This window comes from Rhinoderma darwinii, chromosome 1 (assembly GCF_050947455.1).
Source record: "Rhinoderma darwinii isolate aRhiDar2 chromosome 1, aRhiDar2.hap1, whole genome shotgun sequence".
NCBI lineage: Eukaryota > Metazoa > Chordata > Amphibia > Anura > Rhinodermatidae > Rhinoderma > Rhinoderma darwinii.
The window spans coordinates 10,108,501-10,128,359 of NC_134687.1; the positions used below are offsets into that span (position 1 = coordinate 10,108,501).

General features: G+C 46.5%; 1 protein-coding gene across 1 annotated transcript in view; it reads left to right on the forward strand.

Moving 5' to 3' along the window:
- Window positions 1-1,636: 1,636 nt before the first annotated feature.
- SPR (sepiapterin reductase) overlaps window positions 1,637-19,859 on the forward strand; it is a 20,584-nt gene continuing 2,361 nt past the window's right edge. The window contains exons 1-2 of the mRNA XM_075855656.1: window positions 1,637-2,014; window positions 8,729-9,019. Of these exons, the coding sequence (XP_075711771.1) occupies window positions 1,645-2,014; window positions 8,729-9,019 (661 nt within the window). The 5' untranslated portion in view covers window positions 1,637-1,644. The remainder of the gene's footprint in view (window positions 2,015-8,728; window positions 9,020-19,859) is intronic.

Consider the following 19,859-nt stretch of genomic DNA (forward strand, 5'->3'; position numbering starts at 1 on the left):
ACTGTGCCATCCACCGCCTCCATAACAGTGCCATCCACCGCCTCCATAACAGTGCCATCCACCGCCTCCATAACAGTGCCATCCACCGCCTCCATAACTGTGCCATCCACCGCCTCCATAACTGTGCTGTACGTTTGTGATTGTGGGGCAGACACTGATCAGGTTGTAGTTGGTTTTCTGTCTCTCGGGGGCGGCTCATGATTGTGCAGTTGCCCAGTTGGCAGCACCTCCCCCATACAGGATTACAGGGGGCGCGTTGTGTTGTGTAGCTGGAATAGTCGGTGACTACACTGAGAACACGGCTGTTATAGATGGGGGTTGTAGTCACTCTCGAGATTTGCTCTTTTTACGTCCTTAGTACCTGGCGGGTGTTTGGTGACATAAGGAGCGGCGCTGTGGTCATTGCTGACGGTTTCCTTTTGAAGTCTGGGATTTTTCAGCTGCGGACATTCACGCCATGTTTTAGGAACATATTCCACGTTTACATTTCCGATTGGATTTTTTTTCTGCTGCCAAAAATCTTTCCGCGGCGTCTTGTGTTTGTGCTGCGGATATTTGGATGCAAAATTTCATCACAGACTTCGATTCCACGTAAAGTTACGTAATCGAAATCTGAAACATAAATACGCAGCAAATGCGCCACTGAAGCTGTAACAGTAATTTCGCAGTGGAATTACTATTGCGGAATTTGCGGCGTATTTTTACGCCACGTGTGACTGCACCCTTAAATAAGGCCCTGTTCACACAGAGTTTTTCGATGCGTTTTTTGACGCGTTTATGTAAAAACCGCTGACTGATTTTTCCTTTGCCTGTTGAATAAATAGGTGAACATACGCGTTAATAACACGATACAAATCACGGTAAAAAAACGCGTAAAAAACGCCTGCGTTAAAAACTTTAAAGAAAAACGGAGCTGATTTTTCCAGGCAGATCTGCAAAAAACTCAGTGTGAACATAAATCTGATGTTTTTAGGCTCCATATTTGCCCGACAATTACCGAGAAGGGCGAATGTCCCATCCAACTGCAGTTGGCAGGTGACGCCTCTGCTGATTGGCTGCTGCAGATGACACCTGTTGTTTTATGTTTGACACCTGTTGTTTTATGTTTCACTTTATGGCCACTAGATGGCCACATTGAGTACTGTACTGGATTTTTATTCTTTGGTGACCTCTGGTGTTTGTTGTTAGTATTGCAGCTGAGCCCTACTTACTACAAGAGGGAAAATTATGAGGAGTTGAACCTCTTGGACAGATTTATCAATTCATATGTATTGAAATCGTAATAAATTAGTTGCATATTACTCCAGCTTCTTTTATTTTTATTTTTTTTATTGAGTTGTGTGTTTGAAACGCCAGTTTTAATAAATTCCCCCTTTGTATTTGGCACAAACGTCATTTCCATGAAGCCACTGCGCCATTTTTTCCTGTGCATCGGTATTGATACATTTCCCAGATCTGCATTAAAAAGTGTCAGAACTTTTTATGATATAAAACCTGTAATACCCCTTTAAAGAACAAGTGGAGGCGTTACCCAAAACAACCAATCACAGCGCTGCTTTCAATTTCTACGTTCTGTTGTAAAATGAAAGTAGCGCAGTGATTGGTTGCTAAAGGCTCCATGCTGGCGGAGGTGTACTTCCCATCATGCTGTGCGGCATTCTCCACACACGGCCGGGCAGTGACGGGACTATGGCTGCGGCAGGTGGGGGGTCCCGGGCTCTGGGACGAGCGCTGTGTGTTATTACTGGAGCTTCCCGGGGTTTCGGGCTCACCGTGTGCCGGGATTTGTGCGCTCGGTTGGCTCCGGGCTCCGCGCTGCTGCTTGTGTCCCGCTCGGAGGAGAAGCTGCGGCAGGAAGCCGGGAAGATGCGGGAGCGCTGGCCGGAGCTCGGGCTGCACTGGGTGGCGGCGGATCTGGGCACGGGGGACGGGGTGAGGAGAACAGTGACGGCGGCCGAGGAGATGAAGAGAGAACAGGAAGCGGCGGAGACCCTCATCATCATCAACAACGCCGGTACCGGGGCTGTCACGTGTGTGATGTCATGTGTAACGTATGATGTCATGTATAGTGTGTGTAATGTCACGTGTAACGTATGATGTCATGTATAGTGTGTGATGTCACGTGTAACGTATGATGTCATGTATAGTGTGTGTGATGTCATGTGTAACGTATGATGTCATGTATAGTGTGTGTGATGTCATGTGTAACGTATGATGTCATGTATAGTGTGTGATGTCACGTGTAACGTATGATGTCATGTATAGTGTGTGTGATGTCATGTGTAACGTATGATGTCATGTATAGTGTGTGTGATGTCATGTGTAACGTATGATGTCATGTATAGTGTGTGATGTCATGTATAGTGTGTGTGATGTCATGTGTAACGTATGATGTCATGTATAGTGTGTGTAATGTCACGTGTAACGTATGATGTCATGTATAGTGTGTGATGTCACGTGTAACGTATGATGTCATGTATAGTGTGTGTGATGTCATGTGTAACGTATGATGTCATGTATAGTGTGTGTGATATGTCATGTGTAACGTATGATGTCCTGTATAGTGTGTGTGATGTCATGTGTAACGTATGATGTCATGTATAGTGTGTGATGTCATGTATAGTGTGTGTGATGTCATGTGTAACGTATGATGTCATGTGTAACGTATGATGTCATGTATAGTGTGTGATGTCACCTGTAACATATGATGTCATGTATAGTGTGTAACGTATGATGTCATGTATAGTGTGTGTGATGTCACGTGTAACGTATGATGTCATGTATAGTGTGTGTGATGTCACCTGTAACATATGATGTCATGTATAGTGTGTAATGTCACATGTAACGTATGATGTCATGTATAGTGTGTGTAATGTCACATGTAACGTATGATGTCATGTATAGTGTGTGTGATGTCACCTGTAACATATGATGTCATGTATAGTGTGTGATGTCACGTGTAACGTATAGTGTGGTTGATGTCATGTATAGTGTGATGTCACCTGTAACGTATGATGTCATGTATAGTGTGTGTGATGTCACCTGTAACGTATGATGTCATGTATAGTGTGTGTGATGTCATGTGTAACGTATGATGTCATGTATAGTGTGTGATGTCATGTGTAACGTATGATGTCATGTATAGTGTGTGTGATGTCATGTGTAACGTATGATGTCATGTATAGTGTGTGTGATGTCACGTGTAACGTATGATGTCATGTATAGTGTGTGATGTCACGTGTAACGTATGATGTCATGTATAGTGTGTGATGTAACGTATGATGTCATGTATAGTGTGTGTGATGTCACCTGTAACGTATGATGTCATGTATAGTGTGTGTGATGTCACATGTAACGTATGTCATGTATAGTGTGTGTGATGTCACGTGTAACGTATGATGTCATGTATAGTGTGTGATGTAACGTATGATGTCATGTATAGTGTGTGTGTGATGTCACGTGTAACGTATGATGTCATGTATAGTGTGTGTGATGTCACCTGTAACGTATGTCATGTATAGTGTGTGTGATGTCACGTGTAACGTATGATGTCATGTATAGTGTGTGTGATGTCACGTGTAACGTATGATGTCATGTATAGTGTGTGTGATGTCACGTGTAACGTATGATGTCATGTATAGTGTGTGTGATGTCACGTGTAACGTATGATGTCATGTATAGTGTGTGTGATGTCACGTGTAACGTATGATGTCATGTATAGTGTGTGATGTCATGTATAGTGTGTGTGATGTCACGTGTAACGTATGATGTCATGTATAGTGTGTGTGATGTCACGTGTAACGTATGATGTCATGTATAGTGTGTGATGTCATGTATAGTGTGTGTGATGTCACCTGTAACGTATGATGTCATGTATAGTGTGTGTGATGTCACGTGTAACGTATGATGTCATGTATAGTGTGTGTGTGTGATGTCACGTATAGTGTGTGTGATGTCACCTGTAACGTATGATGTCATGTATAGTGTGTGATGTGATGTCACCTGTACGTATGATGTCATGTATAGTGTGTGTGATGTCACATGTAACGTATGTCATGTATAGTGTGTGTGATGTCACGTGTAACGTATGATGTCATGTATAGTGTGTGATGTCACGTGTAACGTATGATGTCATGTATAGTGTGTGTGTGATGTCACGTGTAACGTATGATGTCATGTATAGTGTGTGTGATGTCACCTGTAACGTATGTCATGTATAGTGTGTGTGATGTCACCTGTAACGTATGATGTCATGTATAGTGTGTGTGATGTCACGTGTAACGTATGATGTCATGTATAGTGTGTGATGTCACGTGTAACGTATGATGTCATGTATAGTGTGTGTGATGTCACGTGTAACGTATGATGTCATGTATAGTGTGTGTGATGTCACGTGTAACGTATGATGTCATGTATAGTGTGTGTGATGTCACGTGTAACGTATGTCATGTATAGTGTGTGATGTCACGTGTAACGTATGATGTCATGTATAGTGTGTGATGTCATGTATAGTGTGTGTGATGTCACGTGTAACGTATGATGTCATGTATAGTGTGTGTGATGTCACGTGTAACGTATGATGTCATGTATAGTGTGATGTCACGTGTAACGTATGATGTCATGTATAGTGTGTGATGTCATGTATAGTGTGGTTGTGATGTCACCTGTAACGTATGATGTCATGTATAGTGTGTGTGATGTCACGTGTCACGTATGATGTCATGTATAGTGTGTGTGTGATGTCACGTATAGTGTGTGTGATGTCACCTGTAACATATGATGTCATGTATAGTGTGTGATGTGATGTCACCTGTACGTATGATGTCATGTATAGTGTGTGATGTGATGTCACCTGTAACGTATGATGTCATGTATAGTGTGTGATGTGATGTCACCTGTACGTATGATGTCATGTATAGTGTGTGATGTGATGTCACCTGTAACGTATGATGTCATGTATAGTGTGTGATGTGATGTCACCTGTAACGTATGATGTCATGGTTAGGCTGTTAGGGCTCCCTGTTGCATATTCTGACGCTTTTACTGGACAAAATGACCGACACCGTGCTAAAAACCCAACAGAAGCCATTAAAGTCCATGTGATCCAGCGGGCGCCGGTGGTTTCCGTCATGTGACTGGTCTGAGGGCTCCGGTTTTCCGTTGTTCTGTGTTAAGCCGATGTGAACAGGGACTTAGAAGTGTCGTCTGTCTTTGTTTTCGGGTCTGATCACTTCTGCGTTGGTCGCTCCATTAGGGGCCTCCATCACAAATCCGCCCGAAAATACCTGACGAAACCCATTAACGTCCACGCTTCCGGTATTTTCATTGTTCTGCTCCTCTGACGCAGGTGTGAACGAGGCCTCACAAGTTTGTCAGGATCCGTTTTTTTTTTTTTTTTTAACCGGACAAGCGAACGCTGTAATATTTCTGTTCTGCTGAATCCTGATGGATCCGTTTTTCAGTACAACGCACGACTATGGTAACTGGGCGATACAGGATGGTCATATATATATATATATATAGCTGTGTATAGACCTGTATAGGCGTCCTGTGTGACATGCGTTTTGTTCTATATGAAAACACAAGTCAGGTCCATGTTACCAGCATTAAAGGGAACCACCACCAGGGGGCAGAACTAGTGGCATACATATGTGGCAGCTGCTCTGTAATAAGTGGCACCACTTGATCTGCCCTGTGAATAGAGAGCGGCCGGGGTCACCCCGCAGGTGGAGGGGCTTCAGTGCCGCTCGTGCCTGTAACAACACTTCACACAGGACTCTGGACTCCCGGAGAACAGAAGAACAGACGTCATGACATCGGTGGGGGGGATGGGATCTGTTCTCCAGAACATTCATAGAGACGTGGCAGCGCACGGCATCACTGACAGCCATACAAGCTCGGGGCTCCTGTGTGTGTGTATATATATATATATATGGGCAGCGGTGCCTCTATATACAGTATACAGCCCATGTGGAAATAATGAGGGAGCAATACACTGTATTCACTTGTCCTGAAATGGCTGATAACAGGGGACAATAGATTTACTCATCTTATAGGGTAACTTAACTTTTAAAAAACTTTTGACATGTCATTACAAGACGTCAGAAGTTTGGATTGGTGGGGGGCACCCCAGCGCTTCGTTTTTATGATCGGTGCTTGGACTCCCACTGATCAAAACTTCTAAGGCCCTATTCACACAACAGGGTTTCCTGGCCACGTGACAGCCGTTCAAAATAGTCTGGCATTACCTACGGGGGGGGGGGGTGTCTGCGTGGCATTACCTACGGGGGGGCTGCGTGGCATTATTTACGGGGGGCTGCGTGGCACCACCTACGGGGGGGTCTGTGTGGCATTACCTACGGGGGGCTGCGTGGCACCACCTACGGGGGGTCTGTGTGGCATTACCTACGGGGGGCTGCGTGGCATTACCTACGGGGGGGGTCTGCGTGGCATTATCTAGAGGGGAGTGTGTGGCAAAAAATTTAGAAATAAAATTCATCCATTTTTAAAACGGACTGGGAAAAAAAACTGATGCAAAATCGGCTGTTAAAAACGGAAACACAGCCTGGAACGGATGCCAGACGGCCGACACTCGGACCCTGTCGTGTGAATAGAGCCTAAAATGTCGCCATGTTAGCCGTGTAGTTACCCTTCAGGCACATGCACACGTTGCAGGAAGCCAAGAAATTTGCAGGGAAAGAAACGCACGTGAATGTGCGTTTTTTCCGTTCTGCGTAAATCATGGCGTCTTCATGCGGCGGGTTTTGCTGCGTATTTCTGTAGAACTAGGGAGATAGAATTCGCATGCGGGATATGCTGCGGTTTCCCAAAATACGCACCGCGGGTCAATTTCTGTGCGGGAAAATACCGCAGCGTGGACATGAGGTTCCCTGGAATCTCATTGCCTTCGCTGCTACGGCATCACGCTGCCACACGCAAAACCGCACGTAATACGCATGGTGTGCATTGACCCTTCAGCCGGCCTCGCTCTTTCTCGTGTAGAACTGCAGTGTAAGGCTCTGTTCACACGCTCACTGAAAATCAAGGGAAAACCGCTCCTGATATTCAGCTGTTTTTTAAGCAAACTGGTGTATTTCACGCACCTAGTCGCCCGTTGAAGTCAATGGGTGCGTGAAAACCACGGACAGCGCACGGACGCACATCCATGTTCTGTGTGTGATTTGCGCATCAATTCCATTAGTGCGGGAATAACCCGCCACACACAAGGCACGCTGATGCAAAAACGCAACGCACACGGACAGATTTACGCACGTTTTTTTTCGTGCGTGTAAATCCGTCACGTTCATGTGAATGCAGCCTTAAAGGGGTTTCCCACGTCCTGACAACTGATGACCTATCCACCGGATTGGTCCAGTATATGATGGGTGCGCGTCCGATACCCGGATCCTGCACCGATCCGCCACTCCAGCTGCCTCCGGGCATCGGACAATATTGTCGGAAGCAGATGGCTCCGGTCAAAGAATAGCGGCCGAGCTGCAGTATTCTAGTGAATGGGAGCAGAGCTGTAGTTCTGCCGTACAGCCGGAGTAGCGGATCGGTGCGGGGAGGCAGCCGGAGTAGCGGATCGGTGCGGGGAGACAGCCGGAGTAGCGGATCGGTGCGGGGAGGCAGCCGGAGTAGCGGATCGGTGCGGGGAGGCAGCCGGAGTAGCGGATCGGTGCGGGGAGGCAGCCGGAGTAGCGGATCGGTGCGGGGAGGCAGCCGGAGTAGCGGATCGGTGCGGGGAGGCAGCCGGAGTAGCGGATCGGTGCGGGGAGGCAGCCGGAGTAGCGGATCGGTGCGGGGAGGCAGCCGGAGTAGCGGATCGGTGCGGGGAGGCAGCCGGAGTAGCGGATCGGTGCGGGGAGGCAGCCGGAGTAGCGGATCGGTGCGGGGAGGCAGCGGGGAGGCAGCCGGAGTAGCGGATCGGTGCGCGGAGGCAGCCGGAGTAGCGGATCGGTGCGGGGTCCGGGTGTCGTACACACATCATATACTGATGACAGTTGTCAGGAAGTGGAAAACGCCTTTAAGGCCTCGTTCACATCTGCGCCAGGGTGACGTTCCATCAGAGGTTTCCGTGGGAACGGGACCCTGACGGACACAAACCGAAACCAAAAGGTTTCCATTTCCATCACCATTGATTTCAATGGGGACGGATCCGGTGCCAATGGTTTCCGTTTCTCTCCGTTGTGCGAGGGTTCCGTCGTTTTGACGGAATAAAAAGTGCGGTCGACTGCGCTAAAACAGGGTCCCGTTCCCACGGAAAGCTCTGATGGAACGTCCCCCTGGCGCAGATGTGAACGAAGCCTAAAACCCCCTTTATGCAGCAGAGCTGATTAGCATACAATACTGACTATCAGATCTAGATCGTCATTACCTAGCGGTGACCCCTTTATCTCCGTGACCTTACTTCTCATCTGCTTCCAGTGTATAGTATATATAGTCTCCGCCGGTCTCCTGTTCTTTGATCTTAGGTGGAGTATAAATGACCTCATCTTGTGTTGTGTCCCCCGAGGTGGAGCTGCTCTTACTGACTTCCCGCTCCGGCAGGTGGACGTGGGGGGGGGGGGGGAGCTGCATAGGGGAACCCCTCTATGACCTCACTATTCCCTTTTGGGCAGGGGTTGTCTTGATAAGACCGCATCCTCCACCTCTCTATAACTCATCAGAACACGTCCTGTGGAATCCCCCTTTAAGTGACTTCTAATGGCGTTCTCTTCCCCTACAGGATCGCTGGGAGACATCAGTAAATCGTTTGTGGACATTACGGATGTGGGGGAGGTGGACAGATACCTGTCTTTTAATGTGTCCTCCGCCTTGTGCCTCACCTCCTCCCTGCTGAGAACCTTCCCCAGGCGTCCGGGGCTGCAGCGAGTGGTGGTCAACGTGTCCTCCCTGGCCGCCATCCAGCCATTTAAGTCTTGGACTCTCTACTGTGCAGGCAAAGCGGCCCGAGCCATGATGTTCAGAGTCCTGGCCCAGGAGGAACCAGATGTCCGAGTTCTCAGCTATTCACCAGGTTGTACTACATTACCCATCATTGTACCTCTCTGTCCAGAGCTGAGGTGCCGCTTCACATGACTTCGTTTCATTTTTTACCATTTTTAAGATCTCTGCTAGCTGACATGGAATGGGAACATCCAGAGGCTGATGACCGGTATTCATTATATCCAGTCTAGACAATCCTCTGCTAGGTAGACAACCGCAGCACAAATGCGGACCGTTTGCTACAATGTATCAGTGCAGGTAAGGCTGTTTTCACACTGTAGTGTCTGTCGGAGATATACAGAGGAGGGTTTCTGGGACGTATACCTGCGATGTATGCCACTGTATAGGCATAGCGTGGCATCCGTCACCCATAGGTTCCCAATTAATAACGATGCTGTGCGGTATGCAGCTGTTCTGGTTTCCTTTGTATGGCAGAGTGCGGTCAGCTGTGTTATTCCGTACAGAGGAGAAAAGGTGCACCAACGTATAGCAGTAACCGAAGTGCTGGTGGCAGTCCTGGCGCATACGGTAAATGTACACGGCAAACTCTGTGCAAAAAGGCCCCAAAATGTATCGGCCTGGAGTCTCACAAAGGATTGTCTAAACTGGATACATGGAACCTCTAGATTAGGGATGCATCGAAACTTCGATACGGTTTCGATACTCTGCACCCCCAAACGGTTCGATACAGTCATTTCATGTATTTCGATACTTAGCTGTGCGGCCGCACCGCTTATTATAGTAATACAGGAATGTATGAGAGCGGGGCTGTGGCTGTGTGACACATGAATGTATGAGAGCGGGGCTGCGGCCGTGTGACACATGAATGTATGAGAGCGGGGGTGCGGCCGTGTGACACATGAATGTATGAGAGCGGGGCTGCGGCCGTGTGACACATGAATGTATGAGAGCGGGGCTGCGGCTGTGTGACACATGAATGTATGAGAGCGGGGCTGCGGCCGTGTGACACATGAATGTATGAGAGCGGGGCTGCGGCTGTGTGACACAGGAATGTATGAGAGCGGGGCTGCGGCCGTGTGACACATGAATGTATGAGAGCGTGGCTGCGGCTGTGTAACACATGAATGTATGAGAGCGGGGCTGCGGCTGTGTGACACATGAATGTATGAGAGCGGGGCTGCGGCTGTGTGACACGTGAATGTATGAGAGCGGGGCTGCGGCCGTGTGACACATGAATGTATGAGAGCGGGGCTGCGGCTGTGTGACACGTGAATGTATGAGAGCGGGGCTGCGGCTGTGTGACACGTGAATGTATGAGAGCGGGGCTGCGGCTGTGTGACACATGAATGTATGAGAGCGGGGCTGCGGCTGTGTGACACATGAATGTATGAGAGCGGGGCTGCGGCCGTGTGACACATGAATGTATGAGAGCGGGGCTGCGGCCGTGTGACACATGAATGTATGAGAGCGGGGCTGCGGCCGTGTGACACATGAATGTATGAGAGCGTGGCTGCGGCTGTGTAACACATGAATGTATGAGAGCGGGGCTGCGGCTGTGTGACACATGAATGTATGAGAGCGGGGCTGCGGCTGTGTGACACATGAATGTATGAGAGCGGGGCTGCGGCTGTGTGACACGTGAATGTATGAGAGCGGGGCTGCGGCCGTGTGACACATGAATGTATGAGAGCGGGGCTGCGGCTGTGTGACACGTGAATGTATGAGAGCGGGGCTGCGGCTGTGTGACACATGAATGTATGAGAGCGGGGCTGCGGCTGTGTGACACATGAATGTATGAGAGCGGGGCTGCGGCCGTGTGACACATGAATGTATGAGAGCGGGGCTGCGGCCGTGTGACACATGAATGTATGAGAGCGGGGCTGCGGCTGTGTGACACATGAATGTATGAGAGCGGGGCTGCGGCCGTGTGACACATGAATGTATGAGAGCGGGGCTGCGGCTGTGTGACACATGAATGTATGAGAGCGGGGCTGTGGCTGTGTGACACGTGAATGTATGAGAGCGGGGCTGCGGCCGTGTGACACATGAATGTATGAGAGCGGGGCTGCGGCTGTGTGACACGTGAATGTATGAGAGCGGGGCTGCGGCTGTGTGACACGTGAATGTATGAGAGCGGGGCTGCGGCTGTGTGACACATGAATGTATGAGAGCGGGGGCTGCGGCCGTGTGACACATGAATGTATGAGAGCGGGGCTGCGGCCGTGTGACACATGAATGTATGAGAGCGGGGGTGCGGCCGTGTGACACATGAATGTATGAGAGCGGGGCTGTGGCTGTGTGACACATGAATGTATGAGAGCGGGGGCTGCGGCTGTGTGACACATGAATGTATGAGAGCGGGGGTGCGGCCGTGTGACATGAATGTATGAGAGCGGGGCTGCGGCTGTGTGACACGTGAATGTATGAGAGCGGGGCTGCGGCCGTGTGACACGTGAATGTATGAGAGCGGGGCCGTGTGACACATGAATGTATGAGAGCGGGGCTGCGGCCGTGTGACACATGAATGTATGAGAGCGTGGCTGCGGCTGTGTAACACATGAATGTATGAGAGCGGGGCTGCGGCTGTGTGACACATGAATGTATGAGAGCGGGGCTGCGGCTGTGTGACACGTGAATGTATGAGAGCGGGGCTGCGGCCGTGTGACACATGAATGTATGAGAGCGGGGCTGCGGCTGTGTGACACGTGAATGTATGAGAGCAGGGCTGCGGCTGTGTGACACATGAATGTATGAGAGCGGGGCTGCGGCTGTGTGACACATGAATGTATGAGAGCGGGGCTGCGGCTGTGTGACACATGAATGTATGAGAGCGGGGCTGCGGCCGTGTGACACATGAATGTATGAGAGCGGGGCTGCGGCCGTGTGACACATGAATGTATGAGAGCGGGGCTGCGGCCGTGTGACACATGAATGTATGAGAGCGTGGCTGCGGCTGTGTAACACATGAATGTATGAGAGCGGGGCTGCGGCTGTGTGACACATGAATGTATGAGAGCGGGGCTGCGGCTGTGTGACACATGAATGTATGAGAGCGGGGCTGCGGCTGTGTGACACGTGAATGTATGAGAGCGGGGCTGCGGCCGTGTGACACATGAATGTATGAGAGCGGGGCTGCGGCTGTGTGACACGTGAATGTATGAGAGCGGGGCTGCGGCTGTGTGACACGTGAATGTATGAGAGCGGGGCTGCGGCTGTGTGACACATGAATGTATGAGAGCGGGGCTGCGGCTGTGTGACACATGAATGTATGAGAGCGGGGCTGCGGCCGTGTGACACATGAATGTATGAGAGCGGGGCTGCGGCCGTGTGACACATGAATGTATGAGAGCGGGGCTGCGGCCGTGTGACACATGAATGTATGAGAGCGGGGCTGCGGCCGTGTGACACATGAATGTATGAGAGCGGGGCTGCGGCCGTGTGACACATGAATGTATGAGAGCGGGGCTGCGGCTGTGTGACACATGAATGTATGAGAGCGGGGCTGTGGCTGTGTGACACGTGAATGTATGAGAGCGGGGCTGCGGCCGTGTGACACATGAATGTATGAGAGCGGGGCTGCGGCTGTGTGACACGTGAATGTATGAGAGCGGGGCTGCGGCTGTGTGACACGTGAATGTATGAGAGCGGGGCTGCGGCTGTGTGACACATGAATGTATGAGAGCGGGGGCTGCGGCCGTGTGACACATGAATGTATGAGAGCGGGGCTGCGGCCGTGTGACACATGAATGTATGAGAGCGGGGGTGCGGCCGTGTGACACATGAATGTATGAGAGCGGGGCTGTGGCTGTGTGACACATGAATGTATGAGAGCGGGGGCTGCGGCTGTGTGACACATGAATGTATGAGAGCGGGGGTGCGGCCGTGTGACATGAATGTATGAGAGCGGGGCTGCGGCTGTGTGACACGTGAATGTATGAGAGCGGGGCTGCGGCCGTGTGACACGTGAATGTATGAGAGCGGGGCCGTGTGACACATGAATGTATGAGAGCGGGGCTGCGGCCGTGTGACACATGAATGTATGAGAGCGGGGCTGCGGCGAGTGTGACACATGAATGTATGAGAGCGGGGCTGCGGCCGTGTGACACATGAATGTATGAGAGCGGGGCTGCGGCTGTGTGACAGGTGAATGTATGAGAGCGGGGCTGCGGCTGTGTGACACGTGAATGTATGAGAGCGGGGCTGCGGCTGTGTGACACATGAATGTATGAGAGTGGGGCTGCGGCTGTGTGACATGAATGTATGGGAGCGGGGCTGCGGCTGTGTGACACATGAATGTATGAGAGCGGGGCAGCGGCTGTGTGACACGTGAATGTATGAGAGCGGGGCTGCGGCTGTGTGACACATGAATGTATGGGAGCGGGGCTGCGGCCGTGTGACACATGAATGTATGAGAGCGGGGCTGCGGCCGTGTGACACGCGAATGTATGAGAGCGGGGCTGCGGCCGTGTGACACGCGAATGTATGAGAGCGGGGCTGCGGCCGTGTGACACGCGAATGTATGAGAGCGGGGCTGCGGCCGTGTGACACGCGAATGTATGAGAGCGGGGCTGCGGCCGTGTGACACGCGAATGTATGAGAGCGGGGCTGCGGCCGTGTGACACGCGAATGTATGAGAGCGGGGCTGCGGCCGTGTGACACGCGAATGTATGAGAGCGGGGCTGCGGCCGTGTGACACGCGAATGTATGAGAGCGGGGCTGCGGCCGTGTGACACGCGAATGTATGAGAGCGGGGCTGCGGCCGTGTGACACGCGAATGTATGAGAGCGGGGCTGCGGCCGTGTGACACGCGAATGTATGAGAGCGGGGCTGCGGCCGTGTGACACGCGAATGTATGAGAGCGGGGCTGCGGCCGTGTGACACGCGAATGTATGAGAGCGGGGCTGCGGCCGTGTGACACGCGAATGTATGAGAGCGGGGCTGCGGCCGTGTGACACGCGAATGTATGAGAGCGGGGCTGCGGCCGTGTGACACGCGAATGTATGAGAGCGGGGCTGCGGCCGTGTGACACGCGAATGTATGAGAGCGGGGCTGCGGCCGTGTGACACGCGAATGTATGGGAGCGGGGCTGCGGCCGTGTGACACGTGTAGTACAGTCACTGTCGCGCTCCTGAGTCCTGACAAGTGCTGTCTTCTGTGCCGCTGCACGTTAGTGCAGTGCCGGCCGCATCGCCTCAGGCTTACTGCGCGTGCACTTCCTGTCAGGAGCGGGGCAATGGTTGTATTACACTGCCGCAGCCCCGCTCTATAACGGCGGAGATCAGAGAAACCTCTCATCTCTGCCGCTATTCCCCTGAATGCTGCGATCACAGCGACCTGCAGCATTCAGGGGAAAATGAGGAGGGGGATGCCCCTTGGATCGCAACACAGGAATCCCTGTGATGCGATTGAGGGACATACCATATATGGGCAGACAGCTCAGGGTCCATTGAAGGCCCCCAGGGCTGTCTTACCATATTTCCTGTTGTTAGGGCATACTGAGGTATGTCCTAACAACTGCCTGTGTACTATCAGTATATAGATATATGCCTGTGTGCTATCAGTATATAGATATATGCCTGTGTACTATCAGTATATAGATATATGCCTGTGTGCTATCAGTATATAGATATATGCCTGTGTGCTATCAGTATATAGATATATGCCTGTGTGCTATCAGTATATAGATATATGCCTGTGTGCTATCAGTATGTAGATATATACCTGTGTACTATCAGTATATAGATATGTGCCTGTGTGCTATCAGTATATAGATATATGCCTGTGTACTATCAGTATATAGATATATGCCTGTGTACTATCAGTATATAGATATATGCCTGTGTGCTATCAGTATATAGATATATGCCTGTGTACTATCAGTATATAGATATATGCCTGTGTACTATCAGTATATAGATATATGCCTGTGTACTATCAGTATATAGATATATGCCTGTGTGCTATCAGTATATAGATGTATGCCTGTGTACTATCAGTATATAGATATATGCCTGTGTGCTATCAGTATATAGATATATGCCTGTGTACTATCAGTATATAGATATATGCCTGTGTACTATCAGTATATAGATATGTGCCTGTGTGCTATCAGTATATAGATATATACCTGTGTACTATCAGTGTATAGATATGTGCCTGTGTACTATCAGTATATAGATATGTGCCTGTGTACTATCAGTATATAGATATATGCCTGTGTGCTATCAGTGTATAGATATATGCCTGTGTGCTATCAGTGTATAGATATATGCCTGTGTGCTATCAGTATATAGATATATGCCTGTGTACTATCAGTATATAGATATATGCCTGTGTGCTATCAGTATGTAGATATATGCCTGTGTACTATCAGTATGTAGATATATGCCTGTGTGATATCAGTATATAGATATATGCCTGTGTGATATCAGTATATAGATGTATGCCTGTGTGCTATCAGTATATAGATATATGCCTGTGTGCTATCAGTATATAGATATATGCCTGTGTGCTATCAGTGTATAGATATATGCCTGTGTACTATCAGTATATAGATATATGCCTGTGTACTATCAGTATATAGATATATGCCTGTGTGCTATCAGTGTATAGATATATGCCTGTGTGCTATCAGTGTATAGATATATGCCTGTGTGCTATCAGTATATAGATATATGCCTGTGTACTATCAGTATATAGATATATGCCTGTGTGCTATCAGTGTATAGATATATGCCTGTGTGCTATCAGTGTATAGATATATGCCTGTGTACTATCAGTATATAGATATATGCCTGTGTACTATCAGTATATAGATATATGCCTGTGTGCTATCAGTATATAGATATATGCCTGTGTGCTATCAGTGTATAGATATATGCCTGTGTACTATCAGTATATAGATATATGCCAGTGTGCTATCAGTGTATAGATATATGCCTGTGTGCTATCAGTGTATAGATATATGCCTGTGTGCTATCAGTATATAGATATATGCCTGTGTGCTATCAGTATATAGATATATGCCTGTGTGCTATCAGTATATAGATATATGCCTGTGTGCTATCAGTATGTAGATATATACCTGTGTACTATCAGTATATAGATATATGCCTGTGTACTATCAGTATATAGATGTATGCCTGTGTACTATCAGTATATAGATATATGCCTGTGTGCTATCAGTATATAGATATATGCCTGTGTACTATCAGTATATAGATATATGCCTGTGTACTATCAGTATATAGATATATGCCTGTGTACTATCAGTATATAGATATATGCCTGTGTACTATCAGTATATAGATATATGCCTGTGTACTATCAGTATATAGATATATGCCTGTGTACTATCAGTATATAGATGTATGCCTGTGTGCTATCAGTATATAGATGTATGCCTGTGTGCTATCAGTATATAGATATATGCCTGTGTACTATCAGTATATAGATGTATGCCTGTGTGCTATCAGTATATAGATGTATGCCTGTGTGCTATCAGTATATAGATGTATGCCTGTGTACTATCAGTATATAGATATATGCCTGTGTACTATCAGTATATAGATATATATGCCTGTGTGCTATCAGTATATAGATATATGCCTGTGTGCTATCAGTATATAGATATATGCCTGTGTGCTATCAGTATATAGATATATGCCTGTGTGCTATCAGTATATAGATATATGCCTGTGTACTATCAGTATATAGATATATGCCTGTGTACTATCAGTATATAGATATATGCCTGTGTATTATCAGTATATAGATATATGCCTGTGTACTATCAGTGTATAGATATATGCCTGTGTGCTATCAGTATATAGATATATGCCTGTGTACTATCAGTATATAGATATATGCCTGTGTACTATCAGTATATAGATATATGCCTGTGTATTATCAGTATATAGATATATGCCTGTGTGCTATCAGTGTATAGATATATGCCTGTGTGCTATCAGTGTATAGATATATGCCTGTGTGCTATCAGTGTATAGATATATGCCTGTGTGCTATCAGTATATAGATATATGCCGGTGTACTATCAGTATATAGATATATGCCTGTGTGCTATCAGTATATAGATATACGCCTGTGTACTATCAGTATATAGATATGTGCCTGTGTACTATCAGTGTATAGATATATGCCTGTGTGCTATCAGTGTATAGATATATGCCTGTGTGCTATCAGTGTATAGATATATGCCTGTGTACTATCAGTATATAGATATATGCCTGTGTGCTATCAGTATATAGATATATGCCTGTGTGCTATCAGTATATAGATATATGCCTGTGTGCTATCAGTATATAGATATATGCCTGTGTACTATCAGTATATAGATATATGCCTGTGTGCTATCAGTGTATAGATATATGCCTGTGTGCTATCAGTGTATAGATATATGCCTGTGTGCTATCAGTATATAGATATATGCCTGTGTACTATCAGTGTATAGATATATGCCTGTGTGCTATCAGTGTATAGATATATGCCTGTGTGCTATCAGTATATAGATATATGCCTGTGTACTATCAGTATATAGATATATGCCTGTGTGCTATCAGTATATAGATATATGCCTGTGTGCTATCAGTATATAGATATATGCCTGTGTACTATCAGTATATAGATATATGCCTGTGTACTATCAGTATATAGATATATGCCTGTGTGCTATCAGTATATAGATATATGCCTGTGTGCTATCAGTATATAGATATATGCCTGTGTACTATCAGTATATAGATATATGCCTGTGTACTATCAGTATATAGATATATGCCAGTGTGCTATCAGTGTATAGATATATGCCTGTGTGCTATCAGTGTATAGATATATGCCTGTGTGCTATCAGTATATAGATATATGCCTGTGTGCTATCAGTATATAGATATATGCCTGTGTGCTATCAGTATATAGATATATGCCTGTGTGCTATCAGTATGTAGATATATACCTGTGTACTATCAGTATATAGATATATGCCTGTGTACTATCAGTATATAGATGTATGCCTGTGTACTATCAGTATATAGATATATGCCTGTGTGCTATCAGTATATAGATATATGCCTGTGTACTATCAGTATATAGATATATGCCTGTGTACTATCAGTATATAGATATATGCCTGTGTACTATCAGTATATAGATATATGCCTGTGTACTATCAGTATATAGATATATGCCTGTGTACTATCAGTATATAGATATATGCCTGTGTACTATCAGTATATAGATGTATGCCTGTGTGCTATCAGTATATAGATGTATGCCTGTGTGCTATCAGTATATAGATATATGCCTGTGTACTATCAGTATATAGATGTATGCCTGTGTGCTATCAGTATATAGATATATGCCTGTGTGCTATCAGTATATAGATGTATGCCTGTGTACTATCAGTATATAGATATATGCCTGTGTACTATCAGTATATAGATATATGCCTGTGTACTATCAGTATATAGATATATATGCCTGTGTGCTATCAGTATATAGATATATGCCTGTGTGCTATCAGTATATAGATATATGCCTGTGTGCTATCAGTATATAGATATATGCCTGTGTGCTATCAGTATATAGATATATGCCTGTGTACTATCAGTATATAGATATATGCCTGTGTACTATCAGTATATAGATATATGCCTGTGTATTATCAGTATATAGATATATGCCTGTGTGCTATCAGTGTATAGATATATGCCTGTGTGCTATCAGTGTATAGATATATGCCTGTGTGCTATCAGTATATAGATATATGCCGGTGTACTATCAGTATATAGATATATGCCTGTGTGCTATCAGTATATAGATATACGCCTGTGTACTATCAGTATATAGATATGTGCCTGTGTACTATCAGTGTATAGATATATGCCTGTGTGCTATCAGTGTATAGATATATGCCTGTGTGCTATCAGTGTATAGATATATGCCTGTGTACTATCAGTATATAGATATATGCCTGTGTGCTATCAGTATATAGATATATGCCTGTGTGCTATCAGTATATAGATATATGCCTGTGTGCTATCAGTATATAGATATATGCCTGTGTACTATCAGTATATAGATATATGCCTGTGTGCTATCAGTGTATAGATATATGCCTGTGTGCTATCAGTGTATAGATATATGCCTGTGTGCTATCAGTGTATAGATATATGCCTGTGTGCTATCAGTATATAGATATATGCCTGTGTACTATCAGTGTATAGATATATGCCTGTGTATTATCAGTATATAGATATATGCCTGTGTGCTATCAGTATATAGATATATGCCTGTGTACTATCAGTATATAGATATATGCCTGTGTGCTATCAGTATATAGATATATGCCTGTGTACTATCAGTATATAGATATATGCCTGTGTACTATCAGTATATAGATATATGCCTGTGTACTATCAGTATATAGATATATGCCTGTGTGCTATCAGTATATAGATATATGCCTGTGTACTATCAGTATATAGATATATGCCTGTGTGCTATCAGTATATAGATATACGCCTGTGTACTATCAGTATATAGATATATGCCTGTGTACTATCAGTATATAGATATATGCCTGTGTACTATCAGTATATAGATATATGCCAGTACATTAGTTTAAAAATAAAGTAAAAACATAAAGTAATATTAAATTAAAAAGCACACACATGCACCATTTTTACAATAAACATTAAAATAAGTCTCAATACATAAAATATACACACATTCGGTATTGGCGCGGCCGTAATAACCTGCACAACAATTTTTTTGCGTCATTTGTGACGTGTGCGCTGTAAAAAAAATAACTGCTTTCACTTATTATTGGGAGGCGCGAGGTGCGATGATGAATTTAACCTCCATGTGCCTCACATTAATAGTAATTAACCCCA